The 27,530-nt window shown below is 35.7% G+C and overlaps 1 protein-coding gene across 1 annotated transcript in view; it reads right to left on the bottom strand.

Moving 5' to 3' along the window:
- Nucleotides 1–27,530, bottom strand: part of Cfap47 (cilia and flagella associated protein 47) — a 424,564-nt gene that overhangs the window by 153,187 nt on the left and 243,847 nt on the right. The window contains exons 43-47 of the mRNA XM_048796386.1: nt 26,641–26,815; nt 25,994–26,035; nt 8,590–8,786; nt 6,414–6,557; nt 5,660–5,833 (exon numbers count right to left, since the gene is read on the bottom strand). Coding sequence (XP_048652343.1) covers nt 5,660–5,833; nt 6,414–6,557; nt 8,590–8,786; nt 25,994–26,035; nt 26,641–26,815 — 732 coding nt within the window. The remainder of the gene's footprint in view (nt 1–5,659; nt 5,834–6,413; nt 6,558–8,589; nt 8,787–25,993; nt 26,036–26,640; nt 26,816–27,530) is intronic.

Below are 27,530 nucleotides of genomic sequence, written 5' to 3'. Positions count from 1 at the left end.
AAAGTATACACTCTTTGATCAACATCTCCCCATCTCCTCCAGCCCCCAGACTCTGGCTTATTTCACCTAATGTGATGTTCTCCAAGTTATCCATGTTGTTGCAAGTGACAAGATTTCTTTCTTTATATGGCTAAATAATATCTCATTACAATGCACACATGCGCATGCATATGCACACACACCATATATTGTGCACCCATTCATCCATTGATGGGCATTTAGGTTTTTTTTTCCATATCTTGGCTGTTGTGAATAATGCTACAATGAACATGGAAATTAAATTATTTCAAATACTGGTTTCATTTCCAATGGAATCATTGCCAAAGCAATCTTGAGAACAAAGAACAAGTTTGGAGGCATCACAGTTCCTGATTTCAAATTACATTACATACCCATAGTAATCAAAATAGTATGGTGCCAGTATGGGAACACACATATGGACCAATTGATCAGATAAAAAGACTCAGAAATAAACTCACATATATAGGGCCAGCCATCAGCCGGAAGTTTGCTGGGGCCCCTTCGGCTGTGGCTCTCAACATCTCCCCCTCTCTGTTTAAACAAAAATGTACATAAGCCCAAGGTACTTTGGAAGGATATTCTAACAGGACAATGGAAAGGTCCTGACCCAGTAATTGTCTGGAGTCGGGGGTCTGTTTGTGTGTTTCCACAGGGAGAACAGCAGCCGATTTGGATTCCAGAGAGATTAACCAAGGTCCTGACCCAGTGATTGTCTGGAGTCGGGGGTCTGTTTATGTGTTTCCACAGGGAGAACAGCAGCCGATTTGGATTCCAGAAAGATTAACTAAAGCGATTTCTACAGACCAAAAAGAAGATGATTTGGCTCAAATCCATAACAACTGATATCCAAAACTCCAGTTTGGCTATTCTTACATCTGCAACAGAACCAGGATGCTTTTTTCAATATCTATTTTATTATTGCCCTTTGCCATATCATGAAGTTCTATTTTGTTTTTTGAGCTCATACAGACCTAGGTTAATGTTTTGCTGATCAGTTCTATTTTTTGACTATAGAGTTTTTAAACATTGCAATGGAGATTTCACCTGTAAAAAGTTATAAGGCCTTTACTATAATGTTATGTGTTGTATGTATTATATTATGTGTGCACACTTGTGTTTTGTGTTATATGTTTGAATGTATGTATGTCCATATATCATATATGATGAGCGCTCATGATAAAATGGATCCAAATATTTTTTTTTAATTCACGTGATTTAAATGGTTTAATTTAATTGGGTAAACAGCTGTTAAAGATTGTTTTAATATGTGAACACAAAAGAAGGTTAACAGATCTGTTTGTTTACTTTCACCTTTCCTTTTCATTATATTTAATAATTCTCTTAAAGATAATGTAAATTGTTAAGAAAATTGTTTTCTTTTAGTGCCTTCTGTAATGTTACATAATTTTTTCTTTAGCCATTATTGCCAGAATTCCTATCTTCATCCCAGTGCTGGTGAAGTCAAAGATAAAACCAATCTACAGCTTCTACAATAGCCATCACTGAACTGCTTGCAGAACTTGCCTGGACACATTGTGAGCTCACCTGTATGCATTGTGAACTATCTGTTGGTGCAGCGACTTGTGGTAGTGTTGGGGTATTTTTGCTGATGATGTCACCGGTGGTACAATTTTTCCAAAAGGAGCCGTCAATTGGCTTGGTGTATCTTCCTCCCTTCTGCTTGTCATGATCGTCCAGCTAAAATTTGGGGGCCAACAGAGGTGAGGCAAAGAACCTCACCCCCCCGCTGGTACAAAGACCTCTCCACAGGTGTGGCTGTATACTGGACCGGTAGTCAGTGACGGGTAAGATCCAATTGCAATGGTACCAACCTAAGGACCATATGTACTATTGGACAACCTAAGGCAGGCACGGTCCCTAAGCCACATGCTTGTTGTTTAAACAGAGAGGGGGAGATGTTGAGAGCCACAGCCGAAGGGGCCCCAGCAAACTTCCAGCTGCCAGCAAACTTCCAGCTGCCGGCTGATGATTGGCTCACAGCGGCCCCAGCAACATCTAGCTGATTGGCTCCTCGGCCCCAGCAACATCTAGCTGATTGGCTCCTCTGCGGTGATGCTCATTGGACTGTTTCCCTGCCCTTTCAGACCACGGAGCTGCTCATTGGGGGACTTTTTTGGCTCCGCCCACGTGACCCAGCCAATCGGCCTCAAGAGCAGGAGGATTGTGGGAGGTGGAGAGAAGCTTGTGTGGGAGAGAGAGGCTTGTGGAAAGCCGGTGGTGGCAGTTGAGGCTCTGAGGGTTTTTCCTGAGAGGCTGTTTTGTTTGGCGTGTGTGGTTCTAAAAATAAAGTTAGTTTCTTTTGACAAGTGGCTCCTGATTATGCCCAGCCAGACTGCGGCAGCCAGCTAAACTTTGACAGGGGCACCAAAGATACACAATGGAGAAAGGACAGTTGTGCACAAAAGTTTACTTGAGATGGATTAAAGACTTAGGTATAAGACCTGAACCTGTAAAACTCTTAGAAGAAAGTATAGGGGAAATTTTCCTTGACATTATTCTTGGTAATGATTTTCTGCATATGACACCAAAAGCAGGGCCCCAAAAGAAAACAAACAAATGGAGCCACATCGAATTTTAAAAGCTTATACATAATAAAGGAAATAATAAAATGACAAAACAACCTATAAACTGGAAGAAAATATTTGGAAGTCATACTGATTAGGGTATAATATACAAAATATATAAGGAACACATGTAGTTCAATAGCAAAAAGCCAAGTAACTTAATTAATTACAAAGGACCTGAATAGACATTTATTCCAAAGAAGACATGATTACCAGGCATATTTTTGAAAGTTCTAAACATGCCTTTTCACTAAGTTGGCCCCTAAAGCAAGAAGGACACTCTTGTACCTCTCAAGGCGGAAGCCAAAGAAAAGGGTTCAAAGGCCAAAAGACAGTGCTGAAATATATCTACAGCCATAAAGAAAAGATCACTGTATTACGCATTTTCTGGCTGTCTAAGATATTGTGGCTCCTGAGGCAGTCCAAATATCCTGGGAATAGCACCTTCAGGAGGAACAAGATTGACCACTATGCCATTATCAACATACTTATATTTATAACCACCAAACCAAACACATATCCTATGACACTGATGGGTCCAAGGTCAATAATCAAATCTGGTCTAATGGATCTAAAAAGGCATAATCTTTGACTGACTCCAGAATATGATGCTTTGGATGTTGCCAACAAAAATGGCATCATATGAACTTAGTGCAGCAAGCTACTTCTAAATATACTTTTTTTTTAACCATAAAAAGTGTACAAAATCAGCCAGGCACAGTAACTCATGCCTATAATCCCAGCAGCTCCTGAGGCTGAGGCAGGAGGATTGCAAATTCAAAGCCAGCCTCAGCAAAAATCAAGGCACTAAGCAACTCAGTGAGACCCTGTCTCTAAATAAAATACAAAATAGGGCTGGGGATGTGGCTTAGTGGTTAAGCACCTATGGGTTCAACCCCTCGTACAAAAAAAGTACACAAAATCAATAATCCTCAAGGAAAGGCAAATAAAAATCACAATTAGATATCATCCCACACCTGTTAAGATGGCTACTATCAACAAGACAGGAGATAACAAGTGTTTGTGAATATGTGGGGGAAAAGGAAATATTTTATGCTATTGGTGGGAATGTAAATTAGTACAGCCATTATGGAAAACAATATGGAAGTTCCTCAAAAAATTAAAAATAGAATTACTATGTGATTTAGCAATCATATTTCTGTACAATATTATTTCAGTATTATTTGTGTAATAAAGTGATGAAAAAATCACAGTTACTGTTGCCTATGATAATAATTTTATTAATTCCACTTTTATAATTAGACAGTATAGTTAATATAGCATAAGTATTAGTTTTTAAAGTCACATCATTTTAAAAGTTCAATGATTATGAAAAATAAAATTAAATAAAAATATCATCTCTGTCATGAAAACAAAACAAAATAACCAATGTTAAGAAATTGTTCTGTAATTTGGTTTCATCAAATTTTTGACAGGCTTCCTTGCTCATTAGTAAATTCTGGAAGTAGAAAAGAAGTGGTGCAAAAATCATGTTTTCTTTATTTATAGCCAATCCAAATAGTCATGAATTTTTCTCTTCTTCTTTCCTTCCCACTCTACCTATTCCCTTCCCTTCCCTTCCCTTCCCTTCCCCTTCCTTCCTTCCTTCCTTCCTTCCTTCCTTCCTTCCTTCCTTCCTTCCTTCCTCTTAACTTCCCTTCCTTACCCTCCTCCACCCTTCCCTCCAGGTTCTTCCATCCTTCTTTCTTTGTTTCCACCTTTCTTTCCTTTTTTTTCTTTCTTCTAAATTCCACGTGTTATTTTTATCTATTCATTATACACTATTATGTATGTGCTAAATACTATGTTTTATGCCAGGTATAAAAATGTGGGTAAGATTGCCTTGTTCTCACAATATATAATCTGGTGAGGAACAGTAAATAGGTAATAGCAATATGAAGTAATAGGTATGATGATAAGGCAGTACAAAAATTCTGTAGTGGCAGAAGACTGTTACCCAGGTTTATGAATAGGGAAAAGTTCTCGGAAAAAGTAGACTTTTAACCTTATAAGAGAGAATGACAAAGTGTTAGATACAGATAAATGGAAGATAGGAATTTGTTCAGAGAGTTCCAGGCAGCAGAAAAAGGAAATACTGTTGATAAAGGATTAAGTGTTGTTGGAGATACAGGTGGCAAGAGATGAAGTTAATTAAACATTATGATGAGCAAAGGCAAGCCACTGAAGTAGGACTTGATCCTGAAGGTCAGAGAAGACATTGAAGGGTTTCAGCTGGGAATGAGAAGAGGAGATTTTCATTTAGAATATTCACTTCATTTATAATTCAGAAAGGAAAGAGAAAACCTAGGTGCACATATTTTAAGACTATATAAAAAAGTAGAAGACAAGCCCAGAGTTTCCAAACTTCTACAGACCCTTCTAAAACTGAATCAAGGCGCCTAGAATGGGTAAATAGTTGATGTTTCTTTTGAGGAATATATTGGACACATATTTTGTAGATAAAAGTGGAGGCAGCAATTTCTTCTTTCTTTCTTTTTTTTTGGACTGAGGATTAAACAGAGGGTCTTGCACATGCTGAGCATACACCCAGTTCAGAGAATTTTATATAGGGATTAGTATAAACAAATCAATGGAGGAGGGCAAACTACAAAAACTTCATAAAATATAAGTATATGAGCAGCTATGCACTTCTTCGCATTTCAACTATTATTCAACTGGTAAATCATAGGATAGACTGTGCCTACAGATTGCACATCCAAAATTTTAAGGATATTTCTAAAGTTTTTTGAAAACATCCTTTGTTATCATGCACCATTTCTTCAAGCAAAAATACATGTGACTCAAACAAGTGGTTTTTAATGTATTTTATGATTATATTCAAATACTTAAGTATGAATCTTGTTTGGTGCTAATTGAAATTAAAATGAGTAGTTGTGAACTAATAAAAGGTAGAATTGTATACATCTCTAAACATATCATTATTTTACCTGATTAAATAAAGTGTTTAAAATTTTTCATGTAATTATTATTTTAATAATAATTCAATATACATTCAGAATAAAATATTTTTCAAATTAAAAAAAAAACCTTACCTTAAATGTTATGATAGTCCTTGTATAATTAGGCACCATTATGGATTTATTTGTCACATTCCCCACTTCACAATCAACACTGATATGTTCTAAGGCCAGTGGTTTTTTCCCAATCCCTTTTATGTCAAAGATGTGCTCCATACCATCTACTTCATTTTGTAGAATAAGTTTACCCTATGATGAACCAGCCAAAATCAGCACTACATGTCATAGTTCAATGCCAAACAACTTCAGCAATCCTATTAATCTTGAGTCTAATTAATAAAATGAGCTTCTAAGGAAATGTTAGTCATTGACTTTTCCAACTCATATATAAATGCTTCTACTGAACAAATGAATTACTGGTGAAAAGCTTTTTATTTCTCTCTACTTTCCATAAATTATAGAATTTATATAGGCATTCTCATATATAGCAATTATATGCATGCTTACTTCCTTGTTAAAAAATATTCTTAAGAAAAAAATTTTCTGAGGTCTGAATTTCCTTAATGACTAAGAACAAAAGAAGTGATGATTTTACATTGTTCATGGTGTTGTGTGAAAACAATCCAGACATAAGTACAGATAACAGCATTTGACTTTCACAATATTTATCCAGTAAATAAAAGTATTAAAGTTTCAAGCAAAAAAAATTATCAAATTTTTAGAAAATACAAACTGTCTGAAAAATGTTTTATTACCAATTAAATAGATTAATATCACACATCATTCATGTACATATTAATAATGGGGAAAAGAATCAGTAAATTCATACCATAATCTCACATTCCAAAATAGGTTTAAATGTGAGAGGGTATTGCACTGTTTCACCTGGTCCAACATATAAGATAGGAGGTCCATAAAACCATTCTCCTTCTATGTTAACTTGACATTTCCATTCAGTCTTTGTCTTATTATTCTAAAACATAAAACAAAAAGGTACAAAAATATCAGAAGGATGATGCTGATGAAGTTCAATTATATATTAATTCTTGGTACTTTTAATAAAAGTGTATATTGTATTTTTGTTATATTTCCTAAGAATCATAATTTGAAAATCATATTGTTAAGAATGACTATGAAAAATGTGAACAAAAGGCACAAGGAGGACTGCATGTTCTTTTTTTGTCACATAGAAACATTGTTTGATAGGCCTAACCAAGGATCATTGAATATAGAGACATATTCCTTTATTGGACTTACTACTGTTAAATGGCAAAATTGTGTTGGAGGACAGAAATTTATGCCTAATTAAGGAAAATAAATGGTGTTCTGTTAGATTTCTCAGATAACAAAGATTACATATCTCATCAGAACAGATTTTTGTGCTTTCATCTGACTTTTGTTATGTCTTTAATAATTAAACAACCAAAAACCAATTTATCATGCTGAAAACCCAAAGTTCCTTACAATTACATTATCTACTTCAATGCTGGATTGTCACTTTGACTAATAGGTAGCCAAGTTGCAGCCAGCCATTTTTTTTCTGTATCCATGAACTCATTTAGTCAAATGTTAAAATCACAACAGAATTTGGAGCAAAGTGATCTGAGATTCCACAATTCAGCTTGGAGAAGTCAGGAGCCATAGTTTTTAGTTAGAGATTTAATGATAGGTTAAAGATATTAGAGTTGATTTCTGAAGCAAAAAGTGGTTGATCATGTAACATTGGCCCACTTTATACTTTTAATATAGCCCTTGCTACTCTGCCACTGCAACTTATGTTTAAAATGGACATGTTTCTTTCTCTTCCTCTCCTCCTGCTCCAACATACTCTCTCCCCCTCCCTAATTTCAGGGGAAACAGGATTACCTTTCCTCCCCATTTTAAGCAGATTTATCTATCTTTGAGTACTCACTCACCATATAGGAAGGAAATAATCCAGACTTTGGGGATGGTACCAGAAGATCTCAGAAATGACTGTCTCCCAAATTAACAAGTGAATTACATCTCTAACAGAGAACAGGTGGAATATAGCCTTTGAATCTCTCCTATAAAAGCCCCCTGTTCCTGCTGATGGGCAGAATCACAGCCTTTGGGATAGGAGTCCCCCATGCTTCTCCTTTGCCAGCAAAGCAATGAAACCTCTTTTTCCTTTATCTCAAAACCATGTCATCCTTATTGGGTTAGCATCAGGGACAAAGACCAAGTTTTCAGCAACAATCAGGTGATAACATTTACATTTAGAAAGGAACTCTAACATAAATGAGGAGAAATAATTGGCAATAGATAGTAAAATTAATCTGTAGTAATTCAAGTTGGGAGAACTGAGGGATATTTATTGAGGCAGTCATACCTCAATAAACCCCAAAATATGCTACCTTGAAGATTGTTTCTTTAGAATATTTTAAGATAGCTGTTGTGAGTATGAAAACCCAAAATATTCTACCCTGAAGATTATTTCTTTGGAATATTTCATGATAGCTATTCTGAGAAACTGAAGACATAATTAACTCTGAAAGACTGCCCTTTTATAAAATAAATTTACATCTATAAAGAAAATAAACAGTAGATGCATGCAGAGGCTTTTCTGTTTTCTTATTTCTTCCTAGGAAAGATCTTTTGACAGGAAGTAGAGGTTGGGAGTCTGACACCTGGCTCAGAAAGATAAAGACAAGTGGCTGTTACCTGGGAGACTTTATTTACATAATAAGACAATCCTTCTTCCCTGTGCACCCCCACCCCTCAACCTGAGTCAAGCACTGCCTCCCTTCTTCCTAGAAGCCCAAATTCCAATCCTTTTGTTTAGCTTCTACAACTATCTTTTCCATCTTTTACATTGTGTAGAGTTCTCTTATTCCTGAATGTTAATAAATTTATGTTTTCCCTGCTAATTTCTTTATTGTCAGTTAATTTTATAGAGTAATAGTATAAAACCTTCAGAGAAAAAAGGTAAATTTAAAACTCTACACAGAAATGAAGACAAGTATTTTTAAAAAGTTTGCACTTACTATTGGAATATTCTGAACAAGGGGTTCAAATGCTGGTGTCTGGAACTCAAATTTGGCCTCTGGATATTCTTCATTTACCACACCTTCAACGCAATAGAGACGTACATCATACCTTGATGTCAACAAAATTTTACAAGGGTAGCGGCCAGGACTGAGAGGAGCAAATCGTAAAGGAACTGAAACACATCCATCAGCAGCTGTCAAAATATTTAAAATAGTTCAGTCATTTTAAATGGCATAATTCCTAAAATTCATTTTGATTAGTAATATTATTTTTAAAGTTGCCAACTTAGAATAGACTACATATTACTGAAGAAATACACCACACCTAAATCGCCAGGGCTTATCATGCAAGTTTATTTACGAATGAGAGAATATATCTTGTATAAATTGGAGGACAGTCTGCTCCACAAGTTCACTCAGGGCCCCATGCTTAAAAAGATACCACTGTCTTGCTGCTGTATTATCAGAATCAACTCTGTACATTGGTGGACAGATCAGGGGAGAAGAATCTGCTCAAAGGCTTTTCAGTGCTTAGCCCCAAATTAATATATATTATAATTATATGTATGTGTGTATGTAAATAAAATCATACTTCATGTTTGAGTTGCAGGAAAAAAGATAATTGGGTGGGTGGGCAAGTGGCCAGGATCCAGCCATTCTGTGCTGTCATTTTCTAGTGCAAAACTCTGAAGAGTCCAAGAATCATAAGTTCAAAAAACTTGGTCTTCCAGGCTGGTATACAGTTCTTTTTGTCAAGGGGAGATAATAAAATGTTTTCTACCTAAAAGTGTATTCATTTGATTTATGATTTCAAAAATTTAGACAGGTGGTATGTGGGCTTCCATCTGTAATTTTGAATTGGGTATTGTAGATGTTAGGGACAAGCAGGATCTCTCCCTTCCAGCCTTACCCTACTCAGGTGTAGATTATTTGGGCCTTAGCTTTTCATTTCATTTTACCCCCTTTTTCCAAATGGAAAGGGAAGGGGAGTAGAGATGGGAGTTAATATACTAAAAATGAGTAACCAACACTAACTGAATGCCTACTAAATGAGAACTTTCCATATATCCCCATGTGATACCCACAACCATATTGAAAAGATACATATTACCTATAATATACAAATAGGACACCTGACATTCACTGGGGTCAAGTGAATTACTCAAGGTTACATAATTTGAGAATACGGTAGGTAGTTGAAGAGATGTTTGACAAATCTCATAAAATAATGAAAATAAGGGGGTTTTGTTGTTTTCTTGTTTGGCAAAGGGTAAAATCCAGGGCCTTGGAAATGCTAGGCAACTGTTCTACATGGAGCTATACCCCTAACCTTTGCTACTCTTTCTTTACAGGTGATATTCACAACTGCAGCAGTTGCCACAATTCTATAGTTAAAGATAACCAAATATATTTAATTTACCAGATTATAGTTACTAAAGAAAATAAATGAGTATGAAGAATATCTTGAAAGAATACTTAATTTTATATAACTTGGACTATTGGAAATAATTAGTGTGATCTACATATCTGCAAATAACCCATAAAAATGTACAATGCTCAACTCCTAGAGTTGTTCATGGTTGAGACAATAAGTCAATACTGCACTTTTGGTCAGCTACCACTGCAGAAATACCCTCAAAATTTGTGGTTTGAACAACAAACTTAATTGCTCATGGTTCTTTGGAGTGAGCTTATATGGGACAGCTTTTCTGTTCCATGTGGTACTGGATAGGTATCAGTGTATCATAGTTAGGTACTCTGTCCATGAGCTCTCTAATCTTTTATGAGCTGCATCCAATTTTTTTTTCTCTTTTTTCCACATTTAACAAAATTTTAAATTAATTAATTAATTTTAATTAGGTATATATTACAGCAGAATAAATTTTGATTCATTGTATCTTTCCACATTTAAAAAAAAATTTGTTGTTGTAGATGGATAGCATGTCTTTATTTTATTTGTTTATTTTTATGTGGTGCTGAGGATTGAACCCAGTGCCTCACATGTGCAAGGCAAGCGCTCTGCCACTGAGCTACAGCCCCAGCCCATCTTTCCACATTTTTATTGGTACATTACAGGTGTACATAATGATGGGATTTGTTGTTGCATATTCATATTTGCACAGAATATAACAATATAATTTCGCCAATATCACTCCCCAGCACTGACTTCCCTCCTCATCCTGCCCCTCTGGTCCTTTTCCCTATACTGATCTTTCTTTGATTTTCATGATATAACCTCATCACCTTCCTTTTCCTAACTCCCACATATGAGAGAAAACATACAACACTTGACCTTCTCAGTTTGGCTTATTTCATTTAACATAATGGTCTCAAGTTCCATCCATTCTCATGAAAATGACAGAATTTCATTTTTCTTTATGGCTGAACAAAACTCCATTGTGTGTGTGTGTGTGTGTGTGTATTTATATATATTTATATATATTTATATATATATACACACACACACACACACACACACACACACACACATACATACACACCACATTTTATTTACCCATTTATTTGTTGATAGACACCTAGGCTGGTTCCATAGTTTGGCTGTTGTGAATTGTGCAGCTATAAAAATGGGTATGAATGTATCTTTATAGTATGATGACTTTCATTGTTTAGGATAAAGACCAAGGATTGGTGTAGTTGAGTCATATGGTGATTCCATGCCTAGCCTTTTGAGGAACCTCCACACTGATTTCCATAATAGTTGTAGTAATTTATAATCCAACCAGTAGTATAAAGCTGTTTATTTTTCTCCACATCCTCTTTAGCATTTATTATTATTTGTATTCTTTATGACTACCATTCTGTCTGGTGTGAGGTTAAATTTCAGTGTAGTTTTGTTTTGCATTTCCTAATTACCAGCAATGTTAAATTTTTTTCATATATTTGTTGGTAATTTGTATTTATTCTTTTGAGAAGTACCTGTTTAATTCATTTGCCCATTCTATTAACTGGGTTATTTGGCTTTTTGTGGTTAAGTTTTTCGAGTTCTTTCTGTCAGAAGAGTAGCTAGCAAAGATTTTCTCCCATTCTGTAGGTTCTATCTTCACATTTATAATTCTTTCCTTTGCTGTGCAGAAGTTTTCAATTTGATTTTTGTCCCATTTAATAACTTCTGGCATTATTTCCTGAGCTTTAGGGTTCCTACTGAGAAAGTCTATGCCTATATCTGAAGTGTTGATCCTACATTTCTCCTAGGAGTTGCATACTTTCTGGTTTAATTCCTGGTCTTCAATCCATTTTGAGTTGATTTTTATGCAGGGTGAGAGATAAAGATCTAGTTTCATTCTTCTACATATGGATGACCAGTTTTCTGGGCAGCATTTGTTTAAAAGGCTGTCTTATCTCCAATGTATCTTTTTGTAGTTGGAGATGGACATCATGCCTTTATTTTATTTGTTTATTTTTATGTGGTGCTAAAGATAGAACCCAGTGCCTTACAAATGCTAGGCAAGTGCTCTGCTACTGAGCTACAGCCCCAGCCCCAAACTTTTACTCATTTTTTAAAAAATTTTTTGCAGTACTGGGTACTGAACCCAGGGCCTTGCAGATGCTAGGCAAACACTCTATGACTGAGCCACTTCCCCAGCATGCTTAACTACCTTATCTTAACTGCAAAGGAAAATACAAATGTGAAACTATCTGGTAATATGAAAATGGTGAAATCAATCTCAGAATTAATTTTGTTTTCTAGTTGGGTTCCTCACATTTTTGTTTTTGAAACTAGGGATTGAATCCAGAGGTGCTTTACCTCTGGGCTATATCCCCAGTCCTTTTCATTTTTTACTTATTTATTTTATTTTGGGGGGGATACCAGAGATTGAACTCAGGAGCACTTGACCACTGAGCCACATTCCCAGCCCTATTTTGTATTTTATTTAGAGACAAGATCTTAGTGAGTTAATTAGCATCTTGCCTTTGCTGAGACTGGCTTTGAATTTGCAATCCTCCTGCCTCAGCCTCTGGAGCTGCTGGGATTACAGGAATGCGCCACTATGCCATCCTTCATCTTTTATTTTGTGACAAGGTCTCACTAAGTTTTGGAGGGTCTTGCTAAATTGCTGAGGAGGGCCTTGAACTATGATCTTCCTGCCTTGGCTCCATGTCACTGGGATTGCCAGGGCTCCAGGTTCTCATTTACATTTTGTGACCTTGGCAAACAAAGTACTTTTTTAGAAGTTCTTAATCAGCTTACATTAATGAGTAGTATTTGAGCAATGACTTTCTAACACTATTTTTTTTTTAACTTAGAGATACTCAGAACTGTATCTTACACATAATCCCAACATATAAAATATGTGAAGCTGGGGTTTATGTGGTTGAAGCAAAATGAGAGCCTGAAGCTCTCATTAATTGAAGTAGATTCCTAATAAACAAACCAAAGCACTTGAGAAGAATTTGAAGAATACAATTTGATTAACTCATTTTTGATTTTTCCTGTTCTAATTTGCCATGATTATATGAAAACATATCAAACATGTGGAAGAGATTAAGTAATATAGTAAATTGCTCATTCTCTCCTATAGTTAAGCTTTTAGGTATATTATTAGCAAACAATAATCACAAGCTCTCATTTCAGAAAATGAGCTAACAAGAGTAAATAATTCCTGGGCAGGATAATGTACACCTATAATCCCAGTGACTGGGGAGGCTGATGCAAGAGGACTGCCAGGTTTGAGGCCAGCCTGGGAAATTTGGTGAGACCCTATCCCAAATTAAAATATAAAAAGGGCTGGGAATGTAGCTCAGTAGTAGAGTGTAGCTGGGTTCATTCCCTAGTATAACACCCCCCCACACACACACACGCCTACACACACACCCACACATACATACACACAGTAGTTATATTTGTCATATGTTAACTTATATAAATAAAATTTTAAAATATTAATTATAAATAAATATATGAATGATTATATTTTCAGGGATTTTTTTGGTTGACCTACAACTGAAAAGTTTGAAAAGTTTTTTTCTAATATATATATATATATATATATATATATATATATATATATATATGATGAAAATAGAGGGGAGATCATCGNTTTTGATGCCAGGGATTAAACCCAGGGGCACTTAATCACTGAGCCACACCCCCAGCTCTTTTGTCTATTTTATTTAGAGATAAGGTGAGGTCTCACTGAGTTGCATAGGGCCTCATTAAGTTATTGAGGCTGGCTTTGAACTCAATCCTTCTGTCCCCCAAGCCGCTGGGATTACAGGCATGTGCCACCACATCTGGCAAATGTGACACTTTTTTTTTTCTTTTTATGGTTCTGGGGATTGAACCCAATTCCTTGTGCATGAGAGGTAAGCAGTCTACCAACTGAGCTATATCCCCAACCCGAATGTGACACTTTTTAACTGACAAATCCCCAATGGCAAGAATACTGGAAATGCCTCCCTATAAAGTTTGTTAAGTGTACATAAGCAGGGAAAACTGGTATGCAGTTCCCTGTTTGACTTTGCTGAAAATTACAACTACATATTCTCCCAGGTTTCCTAAAGCTTAAGAAAAAAAGGCCACAGAGAAATGTCAAAATGTTGTAGTACATAAATGGTAAGGATTGTCAGTTATTTCCAGTATAGCCAAGTAAGGCTTAATAAATATAGAAAAGCCTAATCTTATTAAATTTGTTGTTCAAATCTAGTAGGGCTTCACTAATTTTCTGTCTGCTTGATCTATCAATTATTGAAATAGATATAATAAGTTCTCCCACTGTCATTGAGAATTTCTTCATTTCCTCTTTTATATTTGCTGCTTTATTTTATATATTTTGAGTATATGTGATTAGATGGAAATAAGTTCCTAACTGTTTTCTAGGTTGGATTTTCCCTTTTTAATTAAGTAATGCATTTATTTGCCTAAATGTGTGTTTATTCTAATATTAATGTATCAATTCCAGCTATATTTTGATTAATAAATACCTGACATAAATTTCTGGATGTTTTACCAGGTAATTTAATGAATTGTATAAAGCTCTATTTTCCATTGTGAAAATATAAACTTTTATAGTTTAGTCTGTCTATATTTATTGTGATTAATGATATTGAAGTTGCCTAATGGGTTAACTTGTCCTTTGCAATTTGTCCTTTGCAAAGTGTCTTTTTTCCTTTTTTAAAAATCTTTTCCCCATATCCTAAATTCTAAAGGAAAGTCACATATAAATGAAAGTATTAATTGTTACAGTCAGCTACAATTGGTGGACAAAGGAACAGGAGAAACATTGGTGATGAGATGTTATAATCTGTAATCTTTCTTTAGATTTACAGAACCCAGAACGAACATCTGGTGACTTTAAGACATCATTAGAATGTGCATGAAAGATATGGACCACTACTGGATTAATGATTACTATAGTATCCACCTATTTGTGGCTAAAAGTATACTTCCTTAATTTTCCTATATAAGCTCTTTGATTGGAGTTGTTAGCTAAGATGATCCTTAAGATATAATCTGGCCAATTTATGATCAGATTGCTAATCATAAAGTTCTTTCCCTGCCACTGCCTTGCCTTTGGACTAATTGGCTTCCATCATGCAGTAAGCAAGCAAATGGAACCTCTTGTGAAGTGACAATACATGTTTATTATAGCATCTTATTCTGTGTCTCTCTTTACAACATCCTCTCCCTACTTCATCGGTGTTCCCATATTTAAAAAAAAAATTTAGTTGTTGATGGACTTTTATTTCATGTATTTATTTATATATGGTGCTGAGAATCAAACTCAGTGCCTTACATATGCTAGGCAAGAACTCTACCACTGAGCCACAACCCCAGCCCCCCCATGTTTTTATTAGATTCATCAAGTTTTCTTTATTTCCTTTTATGCCACCACAGGCTTAAAAATTATGCATTCTATCTCATAGTTTTGGGTTATCCCAAATTTCAATATTCATACTTCATTTAAAAATATTTTAAAATAGTTCAACCCTGGTTCCCCCAAATCTAAGAACCTTACATGTCTATAATGACAATAAATCCTTCCTTATATAGTTGTCTAGTAATTGAGTTTAGTTCGTTTTTATAACAACTGAATTATTCATTCTATAGTCAGTGCTCATGGGATTTATCCACATTTACTGATTATTTTATTAACTAATGTGCTTAGATTCTAAACTACTCTGAATTCAATTTAATTTAACTATAAGTAGATCTTAAATTTGTTGCTAGCAAATTACTTAGAGTTTTAAGTTGTCTCAATTTCTTTGTTAGGTTGCAATGGTTAGGTTTCATCCTGACTCTTGAATGATATTTTACTAGAATATAAAATGCTATACTGACAGTTCATTTGCATCAGCACCATAGATATACAATCTTTTGGTTTCTAATGTTACTGTTGGTAATTCTGGCTGCAGCATAATTTTTGTTCCTTTGCAAAATGGTCTGTTATTTTCCTCCTATTACTTCTCAGAATTTCTCTTGTCTTTGCTATTCTATTATCTCACTATACAACCTTATCTGTATGAATTTAGGTGTCACTCTATTGTCTTCTGACATCCTAAAAATATTTCTGCCATTTCTTTTCTCTTTTGCTCCTAGAAATAGAAATTTGTCGTTCCTAAATGCTCACTCCTACATGTCTTATTCTCCTTTCATTTTCCAGTAATATCTTAGACATAAATGTGGAGATAGTTGAATGTACATCCCTTGGACCAATTTCCTCCATCAAATAAGTATCCATCTATTAAATGTAGATCAGATATATCCAATTGCAATTTTCTAATAATTCAGAGGAAAATTTCCACCATGGAAAATCTCTTTATCTTCTGGTTAATTGACAACTTTATTTCTACCAAAAACATGCGCCATAACTCACTGAATGCTTCGTATCTCTGCCATCACCATCATTACCAGGTCTACATGTCAGAGACTGTACAGCCTTGATAGGATAATGTTCCTCTACATTTTCCCCCTAATGGTTGTACTTATTGAGTACAGGGGGGTTTGTTTCCTCAGGAGGAATGCAAAAGAGAAACGTCAATAGAGTGCCACAGTAATACACAAAGCAAGACTCATTCCACATTCATTCATTAGGAAAAAAAAAATCATTTTAAACACCTACTATGTGCTAGGAGGTATGCAATGAGGAGGCAGATTCCTGACTTTCTAGTAGGTGCAAATAATACATTTTTGAGGAAAAAGATGATCATGGGGTAGACTGTTTCCTCTTTATACCTAAATTATGTTTTAATTGGGCTTGAGTCGACAGAGGCCATTAAATGTGTTTTTCAATCTGGCCACATCAGCTTAGTAATTAGGGGGAATTCCTCATAGGATTCATGTAAATAGCTGGCTGCTATCTTTCCTTTCCATTTCTGTTTAATATTTGAATTTCTGAATGTCTTCATGGATCATTTAATGGAAAATTAAGAGAGAGCCTATCAAGGAGTGCTAGCATGCCAGCATTTAGTTAAAAAGTTGTGGGTTTTTTTTTCATATATAATTTTCTAAGAAGACAAAATTTCCAAAAGAAAAGAACTGAAATAAGATTTCACTTTCTAATTAACCCCTCCATGGGGATAGAAGCAAGGGATTGCTGACAGCAAATTAACTTTGTACTTTGCATTTTCATTTCTGAATACCATAAACTTTCTCTAATTGTCTTGTATTAAAAATCAACCCTTTTTTGAACAGAGTTGGTTTGTAAGTTCTTGCTGATTGATTTACTAAGTGTGCAAATTAGTTTGAATGAGCTGTGAGCAAGCCAATAAACAGTATGTTCTCTAGGACTTAAACTAGGGGAAAAGGCTTATAAAATTTCTGATTAAATGCTTCTCTAAATGTATTATTGCAGAGCATATGTTCACTGTTGAAGACCTTATAGAAAGAAAAACTATTTTAAAGTTCACATTTCTTTTACTTGTGGGCTCTGTGTCCAGAGATTAAAAATGAAAAAAAAAAGTTAAAATGAGTTATTTATCAGGCTGAAAATATCTTATATTAAAACTAAAATGACAAAGAATATATTCAGTCTTAGAAATAACAATTATAGCACGCCTGTAATCCCAGAGGCTCAGGAGGCTGAGGCAGGATTGCAAGTTCAAAACCCACCTTAGCAACAGCGAGGCACTAAGCAACTCAGAGAGACCCTGTCTGTAAATAAAATACAAAATAGGGCTGGGGATGTGGCTCAGTGGGCAAGTGCCCCTGAGTTCAATCCCTAGTACCAAAAAAAAATCATGTTTAAATGGTTATATTAAATTATTTGTCTTAAGATGTATTATTTTAATAATACAAGACACAATATTGTCTTACTGATGGCATGGTATGAAGTAACAGCCTGGAGTGGGTAGAAAATCCAAATGTTAGAACATGATGTAGACTGGCAACTGAATAAGCTATAGACTCTGAATGTGAGAGGACAGATGTTGGGGCTCAAAGAATAATACTACCAGAATAGGATGCTTTTTTAGCATGTTGAGCAACTCGAACTAAAGAAAATTAAAAGGCCTTAAAAGCACTTTTGCTCCTCTCATTCCAAAAGCAGGGAAGAGCTTTCTCTGGAATTCTCATTTGCATTAAGGGAACACAATTTCCTTCCATCCCACACTGAAATCCCGTTTTCTGACTCAGAAAAGAAGACAAATATAACCACACCTGCAGCTGGATGGACTTCTATTATAAGGTAATGTCTATCTCTTAGGCTCATTCAAATTCTAAAAATAATCTTTTACAAGCTCATCTCTGTCTTTGGGACTATTCATTCCCCATTCTTCTCTTCCCCAATAGAAAAGGGATATAGAAATTTGTGAACAATATTAAGGGAGTGGGTAATCATACTCCTGTGATTTTTTTTCCCTATTTGCATGCTAATAAATTTGTATGCCTTTTCTTCTTCATAATATTTATCAATTTATTCCAATGAACCTGGAGAGGGCAAAGGGAAAATTTCCTTTTGTCCTTTCTCAGATATGGGAAGGCAACCAAGAGAGAAACTTTCAGTTATCACTGGGATAATCAAAAGTAGGAAGTAAGCATATAATCAGGCAAGTGGCACAGAGAAAAGAGAAAATAGATACAGCTGATATCAAGCCAGTTTCATAGTTAAGAAAGACCTAGGATTTCAAATTGAGTTTGAGGGTGTCTAGGTTTGGCAGGAATAATAAACCAAAATCTGAGAAGGAGCCTGGCAGGAACAAACCAGGATTTAAGAAATAAAGTAGAAACTTATTCCAGGATGCCGAGAAATAAGACAGAGAGTGATGCATTATAAGGATGAAGTCATGTAAAAGGGGAGCCAGGGCTATAAGACCTAGCATCAGATTGGTATGGACGACCCTCAAGTATGACACAAAGCTGGTACTAAGCACATATCAGGCTTCAGATTCCACTCCTGAGATGAAAATTGACTTGGGGATTGGGATGGAACTTCTCAATAGGGATGGCAGCAGGAAGGGAAAGAAATTGGAAATTTTCTATAGTCAATGCTACTGAAAGTGTACCTAGTGGACTTCTTTAAAATATTAACAATAAGAAAATATTATTGTAAAGGGCTGTGAACTGAAGTTCTCTAAAGCAGCCTCATCTATATTAAAGATACTATAGAATGAACTGGGCTGACTAGAACATTGTGATTGTGGAGAGATGGAATGTTTTAGGTCAGGAGTCAAAATTACCTTGGGCTGTCTAACTCCCTTTAATAGGCATTTGCTTTCAACCTCTGTATCTGTAAAACTCTTGGAATGTATCACTAAGCATAACCAACTCTAGCCTCCACCAACCCTAAAGCTAAGAATGTTATAACATTTGAAACCTATAGAAAAGATTGCTCCATCTTGTTGTGTTGCCCACTTACCAATGTATTTGTGTAATGTATTGATTCACAACATCTTTGGTCTGTGGCTATAAAGTTCATGTAAAACCTTCTAGAACACTCTTTCAAAGCAAGTTCAATTTGTGTTTCCAGGCCTAAATCACTCATATTTCACTCAGAATATTATTCTCTTATTTTCCATTAAAGCATAGTCATTATTTTGCATGGACAGGATACATTTTATGTGTTTTTTCAGATCCCCTTGATTCTAGCAGCCTCAATCACTTGTCCTATTTCCATATTCCTCTACCTGGAGATGACCTATATCTTGCATCAGAAGTTACAAAAAGAAGCCTTGGCTGCCACTTTACAGTCAGAAAAATCAGCCCCATATGTAGTTTCAGATTCCTTCTACCATGGTAAGTCATGGAACTTGACACTCCATGGGCCAGGAAGTGCCACCTTGAAGGCTAGAGCAATTTATTAACTCCTCATGGAGTAAAACGTGGCAAAAGGAATAGAAGACAGGACATAAAAATGTTGATAAAATCCTTTTCCTCCCTTTCTCATATTGATTGCTCAGGAGCACTTTTCATATGGTTTTTCTAGGGATGCATCCTGAGAGACTTGTTGTATATAATCATGGAAGTAAGTAATGGACATAATGGTAACAGCTCATGTATCAAGCATTTTGTATTTTCTGTTTTTCGCTTCCTGTTTCTCTTATTTTTCTACTCTAAGTGCCCTGGGTTTTCACTATCCAAGTAAAACATCATGACCTAATTCTTGCTTCAAGCTTCATTTCCAGGGGACTTAAATTGAACTAATTTATTAACTTAAGAATAAATGGCACTGTGACTTATTATTTTATATAGCATAGAATAATGGAATAGCAATAGACAAAAAATTAGTAGTTTTACTTTAATTATTCAGTAGTCTTAGGTGCTTACTCAGAAGACTTTGAAATTGGGTAAGACCTGGAAATACCCAAAATAGCAAAGTGCTCAAATTGTTTTTCAGGAAAAGCCTCCAGATCCTCTCAAGGATAGTTTGGAACCTGCTTTGTAAGAACTGACATGTGCAGCCTGATTATGTCCATGACCTTCTGATGGTACAAGCTTAAAATACCCCCCAGTAGAACATGATAACTCCCCTTGGAAAGAATCATGAAATGTGGGAGTAGGCAAGATGACCATTTACACCTGTGTAAAAGGACATTAAATCATCCCCCTTTAACCATCCAATTTAAAAAACAACTCTTTTCTTTCTTCCTTTTCCTATTTATTTTTTTAAATACCAGAGATTGAACCCAGGGGTGGCTTAACCAATGAGCCACATCCCTAGACTTTTTTATTTATTTTTTTATTTTGAGACAGGGTCTTACTAAATTGCTTAGGGCCTTGCTAAATTGCTGAGGCTGGCAATTATCAACTCACAATTCTCCTGCCTCCGCCTCCTGCATGGCTAGGATTATGGCCCCTTCTTTCCTCTTATAAATTTTCCTCCTACCAACTGATTGGGAAGACAGATTCAAGCTTCTTTTTAGCTCCTGACCTCTTTGCTGGTGGACTGTGCAATAAAGTCTAATCATTTTGCAAAAATCTGGTACCAAGTATTGGCTTCTCTGTGCATAGGTCAGTAATTCCTTGCTCAATGTCAATTTCTGGAAACTCAGCTAGGACTCTGAGTCCTTTAACTGCCTGTCCTAGACTCTGTGGTCCCTTAATAGTGTGGCTATGACTTGCAGTGGCCAGCTGGACTGATACCAATCTGGAAGCATCAGCTTCCTGAATCTGTTTTCCCACTGTGCCACTGTCAGCCCTCAACATCAACTTCACTTTTGCAAAAATAAAACAAACTTATCTGGGAGCCAGGTGTGGTGGCACATGCTTGTAATCCCAGCGGTTTGGGAGGCTGAGGCAGGAGGATCGCGAGTTCAAAGCCAGCCTCAGCAAAGGCAAGGCACTAAACAATTCAGTGAGACCCTGTCTCTAAATAAAGTACAAAATAGGGCTGGGGATGTGGCTCAGTGATCAAGTGCCCCTAAGTTCAATCCCAGTACCAAAAAAAAAAGGANTTTTTTTTTTTTTTTTTTTTTTTTTTTTGAGACAGTCTCAGTAAGTTGATTAAGGCCTCACTGAGGCTGGCTTTGAACTTGCAATCCTCTTGCCTTAGCCTCCCATGTAACTGGGATTATAGGCGTGTGCTACTATGCCAGCTTGGTTTTGAGTTTGGGGTGTTATAGGTTAGATATGGAATGTTCGAAAAGACTCATGTGCTGAAGGCTTAGTCCCTAATGCAGCAATGTTTTGAAGTGAGACTTTTGAGAATTTCTTGCATTATGAGGGCTCTAACCTCATCAGTGGATTAATCCATTGACAGATTCATAATTGTATGGACTATTGAGATATGGTGGAAACTGTAAGAGGCGGGTCCTAGTTGGAGGTAGTAGGTCACAGGGACCATGCCCTGGAAGGGATTATCTAGTATCTAGTCCTTAGTCTCTTCCTTTCTTTCCTTCTCCCCCTATCCCTCCCTCTCTCACTCCCCCCCATTCCCTCTCCCCCTCCCTCCTGGCTACCACCATTATGTGAGAAGATTTGTTCTGCCATGCCATTTCACCAGGATGTACTATCTCATCACAGGTCCAGAAACAACAGAGCCAAGTGGACATGGATTGAAACCTCTGAAACTGTGAGACAAAATAAATGTTTCCTCCTCGAAGCTGATTTTCTTAAGTATTTTATTAGCAACAAAAAGCTAGCTAACACAGAAAATTAGTTCTACAAACAGGGTGAAATAATCTTTTGGGGAGTCATGGAATAGTTCAGTCACCTGGACTGGTCTGGTATGGTATGAAAATGCACTCTGGTTTAATGTAATTGTTCATTGTCTTATGTATCCTTTTGCTTATTAGTGTGTTTGTTAGTCTCTGTTTTATTAGTTTGTTTTTGTGATAATTGACTTGATAGACTAAGATATTTGGTGGCTGTGGCATTATCCATTTGAAATTTTTCTATATGAAGATCTTTTGGCGTACAGAGAAAACAGACGAATGCTCCCTCTGGCTCAATCTGGGCACCTATAGGTGAATAAAAAGTCTTGACAGAGCTTACATGGTAACACACCCATGATGTGAGGTGATTTTAGAGGGAACCACCTCAGAAGAACTGGGTTTGGGGACCTCTAGCAGCTAAACCCAGAGTTACACAGAAGGGAGTGATCAATCTCATTATATTCTGAGCTGCCCCACACCCCTTAATGTTTAGGGTTTTTTGAGACATATGAAAGGCGATGTTCAGTTCATTGGCGACTCTCTGGCAAGGAATCCCCATAAGCAGCATATTATTGACCCAAAACATTTCCTGAGCACCAATTCTTGTTCTGGCCCACCAGATAAGCCTCTTACAAAAATAGATCCTAAAGATAGCTTGGGCAGAATTTAGTTCAAACACATCAAGGTAAACTTTCCCCAGAATTCTGAGGAATTGTTTTGAAGAGATTTTTTGCAGCTGTATCCCTATTGCTGGGAGGAGTTTCTCTGGCACTTTTTAACAAAATTGAGATCATGGTAATATCTTATGGTTTTTTTCTGGTGTGTTCACTTTTAGTTCTGCACACCTCGTTTATTAGTTTGTTTGATCTGTGTGCCTCATTAAAATTTTTCTTATAAATACATTTAAGAATTCTTAAACTGTAGTTTAGATTTGACATGTAAGGATTTTTAACTCTATGTTCTGCCTATTTTAAATCTGTTGATTATTCAAGGTTGCTTGGAAGTTTGTTTAGCCAGTCCTAGCTAAAATGCAAACATCTAAGTGTTAATTCCTAAACTCATTTGAAAGTAAAGAAGGGAAAAAAGATATGAAGTTTTTTTGTAAATAATAATAATAATAATAATAATAATAATAATAATAACAAGGTGTTATGAGAATTGTTTTATCTGAAACAATTTGTCCCATAGCCTATAAGACTGTCAAGTGAAAATAATTTAATAAGCTAATCAATCAATAGATGCCTTTTGAATCTATGTATGAAAATATAAATGTGCTTATGAAATAAAATTGCAAAACAATTTTATTTTCCTAAAAATAAAACATAGAGGGTGACTTATACTAAAACCTTCAAGTGTTAGAAGAAAAAAAATCAACAAAAAATGAAAGAATATCATATAAAAATTGTTAATCAGAAATTATGTAGGTAGAAATTAGTGACTGAAAATTATGGAGACAATTGATAAATATAGACATCTAAGATGTCAAGATGATAATTTATGAGATACCATTTTGGCTTGAAAACCAGAGTAGCAAAGCCTTTTTATTGAAATAATATTCCCAAAGTCAAAATTGGGTGAATTCTCATATGACTAATCAAATTTCTCTCTCTATGGTTTACTGTCAATAAAATTCATTGGCTAATGACATAGATGGGGTGAGACTAAACCACAGAAGAGTAGAAACTGATACTGAAAATGCCAAAGTATATGACTCAAAGATGAACATTGGAAATACCTTTTTTATCAAAGTTCTCAAAAGGCGAAAGCCTTCTTTACTGTGTTCACTTCTTTATCTCTGGTTCCTGAACATCAACTGTACGTATTAAACTCTCAATAAATATTCGTTGAATGAAATATCTCATCATCTAATATCTTAGATATATGTTCTGGATATTTAATCTCTCTGAAACATAGAGGTTGAACTAGATCAAAGGCTTTCAAAGTATGTTCATTGGAACTCTGACCCTATGAGAGTCTGCTTTATGAATCACTGCTGAGGATACAACAGGGGATAGAGGATATTAGTAGATGGAGTCCTAAAGGATTTTCTCTAGTTTTAAACAGAAAAGCTTTATAAACTGAATATTTCATAATATTTGAGCTTGCCTCCCAAAATATTAAATGTACATGTCCAACACATACTCTCAAACATAGCACAAGGTAATTTCTGAGGGTCCATAATGGCCTCATAACCTTGATATATTAGGATTTCTACATTTATGATTGTTTTAGTCAGCTTTTTTGCTGCAGTGACTAAAATATCCCACCAGAACAATTGTAGAGGAGGAAAAGTTTATTTGGGGGCTCATGATTTCAGAGGTCTCAGTCCACAGACAGCCAGCTCCATTCCCCAGGGCTCCAGGTAAGGCTGAATATCATGGCAGAAGAGTGTGGCAGGGGGAAGCAGCTCACATGATGATCAGAAAGCAGAGACACTCCACTCACCAGATACAAAATATATACCCTGAAGCCATGCCTCCCAATGCCCACCTCCTCCAGCCACATCTCCAGCCACTTGGTTAATCACATCAGGGGATTAATTCACTAATTGGGTTAAGACTCTCACAACCCAATCATTTCTCCTCTGAATCTTCTTGCATTGCTTCACACATGAGCTTTTGGGGGACACCTCATATCCAAACCATAACAATGGCTTCATAAATAATTCCAGGTAAATTTCAATAGGTACAAACTGAATTATAAAAGATTGAGAAAACTTAAGAATTTCCAGTCAAATTATGGCATGCTGGCTCCAGTGAACTATAATAGGGGGGAAAAAACTAAATTGCGTAAGTATTGATATTATTGATGTATCTTCTATGGTTATTAAAATCATCCTCAAAATTTTAGCCATTAAATCACTATGACTAAAAGAATTCGTAAGTGTGTTCTATATCATTCTATAGAAATAACCAAAAATTCTATCCATAGTTTCTGAGAGAATCATCACAGTTATAAAAGATATGGTAAAAAGAATAAGAAGTAGTTTCACTTCCAACATTACAGCATGAAGATGCCCATGCCACACTTCCCAGCAAAGTGGAGATATTATAAAAAATAAAATCTAAATAAGGACACTTTTGATGTTTCTGTATATTAAAGGAATATAGTTAATGGTCCTTAATTTATTCAAGGAAATACATGAAAACTTGATTAAAAAGAATGAGTCTGTAGTATTTGTACCAACAGGTGCCCCCAATCCTCTCCACTCTTAAATTACAAAGATGGAAATCATTCCAGATGGATCCAAGCAAAAACAAATGATAATATTTATCATTTCACATGGTAGGAGGTATATACTTCTTCTCATCTTATATACCTGAGCATACTGCTTGAAGCTTTTTCTCTTTTGCATGCATACCTGCAATCCATATTGTAGTCCTAATTTTTTGTTATTTACTCACAACAGTTTCTTATCAATGAGTCCTTCAAAGGGAAGAACTTGAAAATTTTGATAATTTTTCCCAAGGGAATTAATGTTCAATAGTATCATTCAATTAGTGGCTGAATAAATAAATGGCTTAGATTGACAATTTTAGTTGTATTTTAAAATAGTCTCAGATTTATCTAGTTCTCTCAAAGGGGATTTAAAAGTTATGAAAATAAGTTACTCATTTAAAATTCTAATAGCACATTGAAAAGTTGGAGTTATTAAAGATAAAAATGTAACATATGATGAGTGGTTTCAAACTATTGGGAAGACAAATTTGCCCTTACAGCTGTGTGGCTGACTCAGGATTTTATTTTTATTTTTTGAATTTGAATGTTTAGACAAGGCATCTATACTCTAGTCAACATAGAATTCATCATTCCTATTGCCTTAGACCAAACATAACCCTTAAATTATCATTACCTGCTTGGCTACTTGGCGTTTGCATTTGGGATCTCAGTTCTCCTAGGAAGGTAAAGTGAACAGATTATCTTATAATTTACAACTTATAACCACCCTTTCAGACGTAGAGATATTTTACAGTCAGCATAAATGCACAGAGTAACAAATAAAATGTGTCTTTTTGAATGCTAAGAATTGAACTTATGGCCTCCCACATGCTCCTACTGAACCTCCACCCCAAATAAAACTGTAATGCAACCAACTTTAGCAAAAATGTAACTTGGAACCCATAATACTAGAGTTATTCTAGTATTAGCCCTGGTAAGAAATTATGTTCTTATTATTATCTAGCAACTTGAAAGAAACTAAAATTAAAGGAAATTTTAAATAGTTAAACATATTTAGTATCATTTTTTACATCTTATCACTTGCAATGAATCATGTCAGTGTATCAATATTGATAATAAACCTGGCTTATACATTCTTGATCACCACAACAGAATAAAAGGGCACCTGGAAACAAATAGTAAATACTTAAGTAATAAAGACCATGGTTTGGATCAAATATAAATTACACATAAATGACACATGATTCACTTTTCATATGTTCTTGCTATTAACATTCCTGGAACAGTGCTAGATAATCCACTCAAGATATTGTTGATTACCTGTTGTATCTGAAGTTTTAAATCCTTTAGGCTGAGTCAATTTAGCTTGAGTTTCTGAAATCTGAGGTATGTAGATTTTCCTGGGGATATCAAAATGTTCTGGAAGGCTCAGTTCTGTTCTATATAAAATGGACTTAGGCTTCTTCAACCTTGACATATTAAACAGCATAAGAGACTGCAAATAAATGGGAAAGTTGGAATTAAGTCTCTTAAATTTTACCTTCAAAACACAAAAAATAGTATTATGTATTTAGATAATAAATTTGGGAAAAAACAAAGCAAAGGGCAGAATTTTTATTTCTTTAGAGATATTATTATGTAATTGATGGAAGGCAGCACTAACACATTTCACAGAACCAATGTACTTATCCTTTACTGAGATATGGTCAAGGTCCCCTGCTCTAATGCTTTTTTAAAAAAATATTTATTTTTTAGTTGTAATATTTATTTATTTATTTATTTTTATGTGGTGCTGAGGATCCAATGGGCCTTGCACGTGCTAGGTGAATGCTCTACTGCTGAGCCACAACCCCAGCCCTGCTCTAATGCTTTTAGTGTTGAGGAATTATTTGCCTGGGGAGGAAACCATTCTAAAAGTGAATAGCAATGAAAAAGTACTTCCCTCCTTGAGTTAGAAACTGTTGAGAGCCACAGAAGAAGGGGCCCCAGCAAACTTCCAGCTGCCAGCAAACTTCCAGCTGCCGGCTGATGATTGGCTCACAGCGGCCCCAGCAACATCTAGCTGATTGGCTCCTCTGCAGTGATGCTCATTGGGCTGTTTCCCTGCCCTTTCAGACCACGGAGCTGCTCATTGGGGGACTTTTTTGGCTCCGCCCACGTGACCCAGCCAATCGGCCTCAAGAGCAGGAGGATTGTGGGAGGTGGAGAGA

This window comes from Marmota marmota, unplaced genomic scaffold (assembly GCF_001458135.2).
Source record: "Marmota marmota marmota unplaced genomic scaffold, marMar, whole genome shotgun sequence".
Taxonomy (NCBI): domain Eukaryota; kingdom Metazoa; phylum Chordata; class Mammalia; order Rodentia; family Sciuridae; genus Marmota; species Marmota marmota.
The sequence above is the reverse complement of the archived record's forward strand: the minus strand, read 5'-3'. Positions and strand labels throughout refer to the sequence as shown.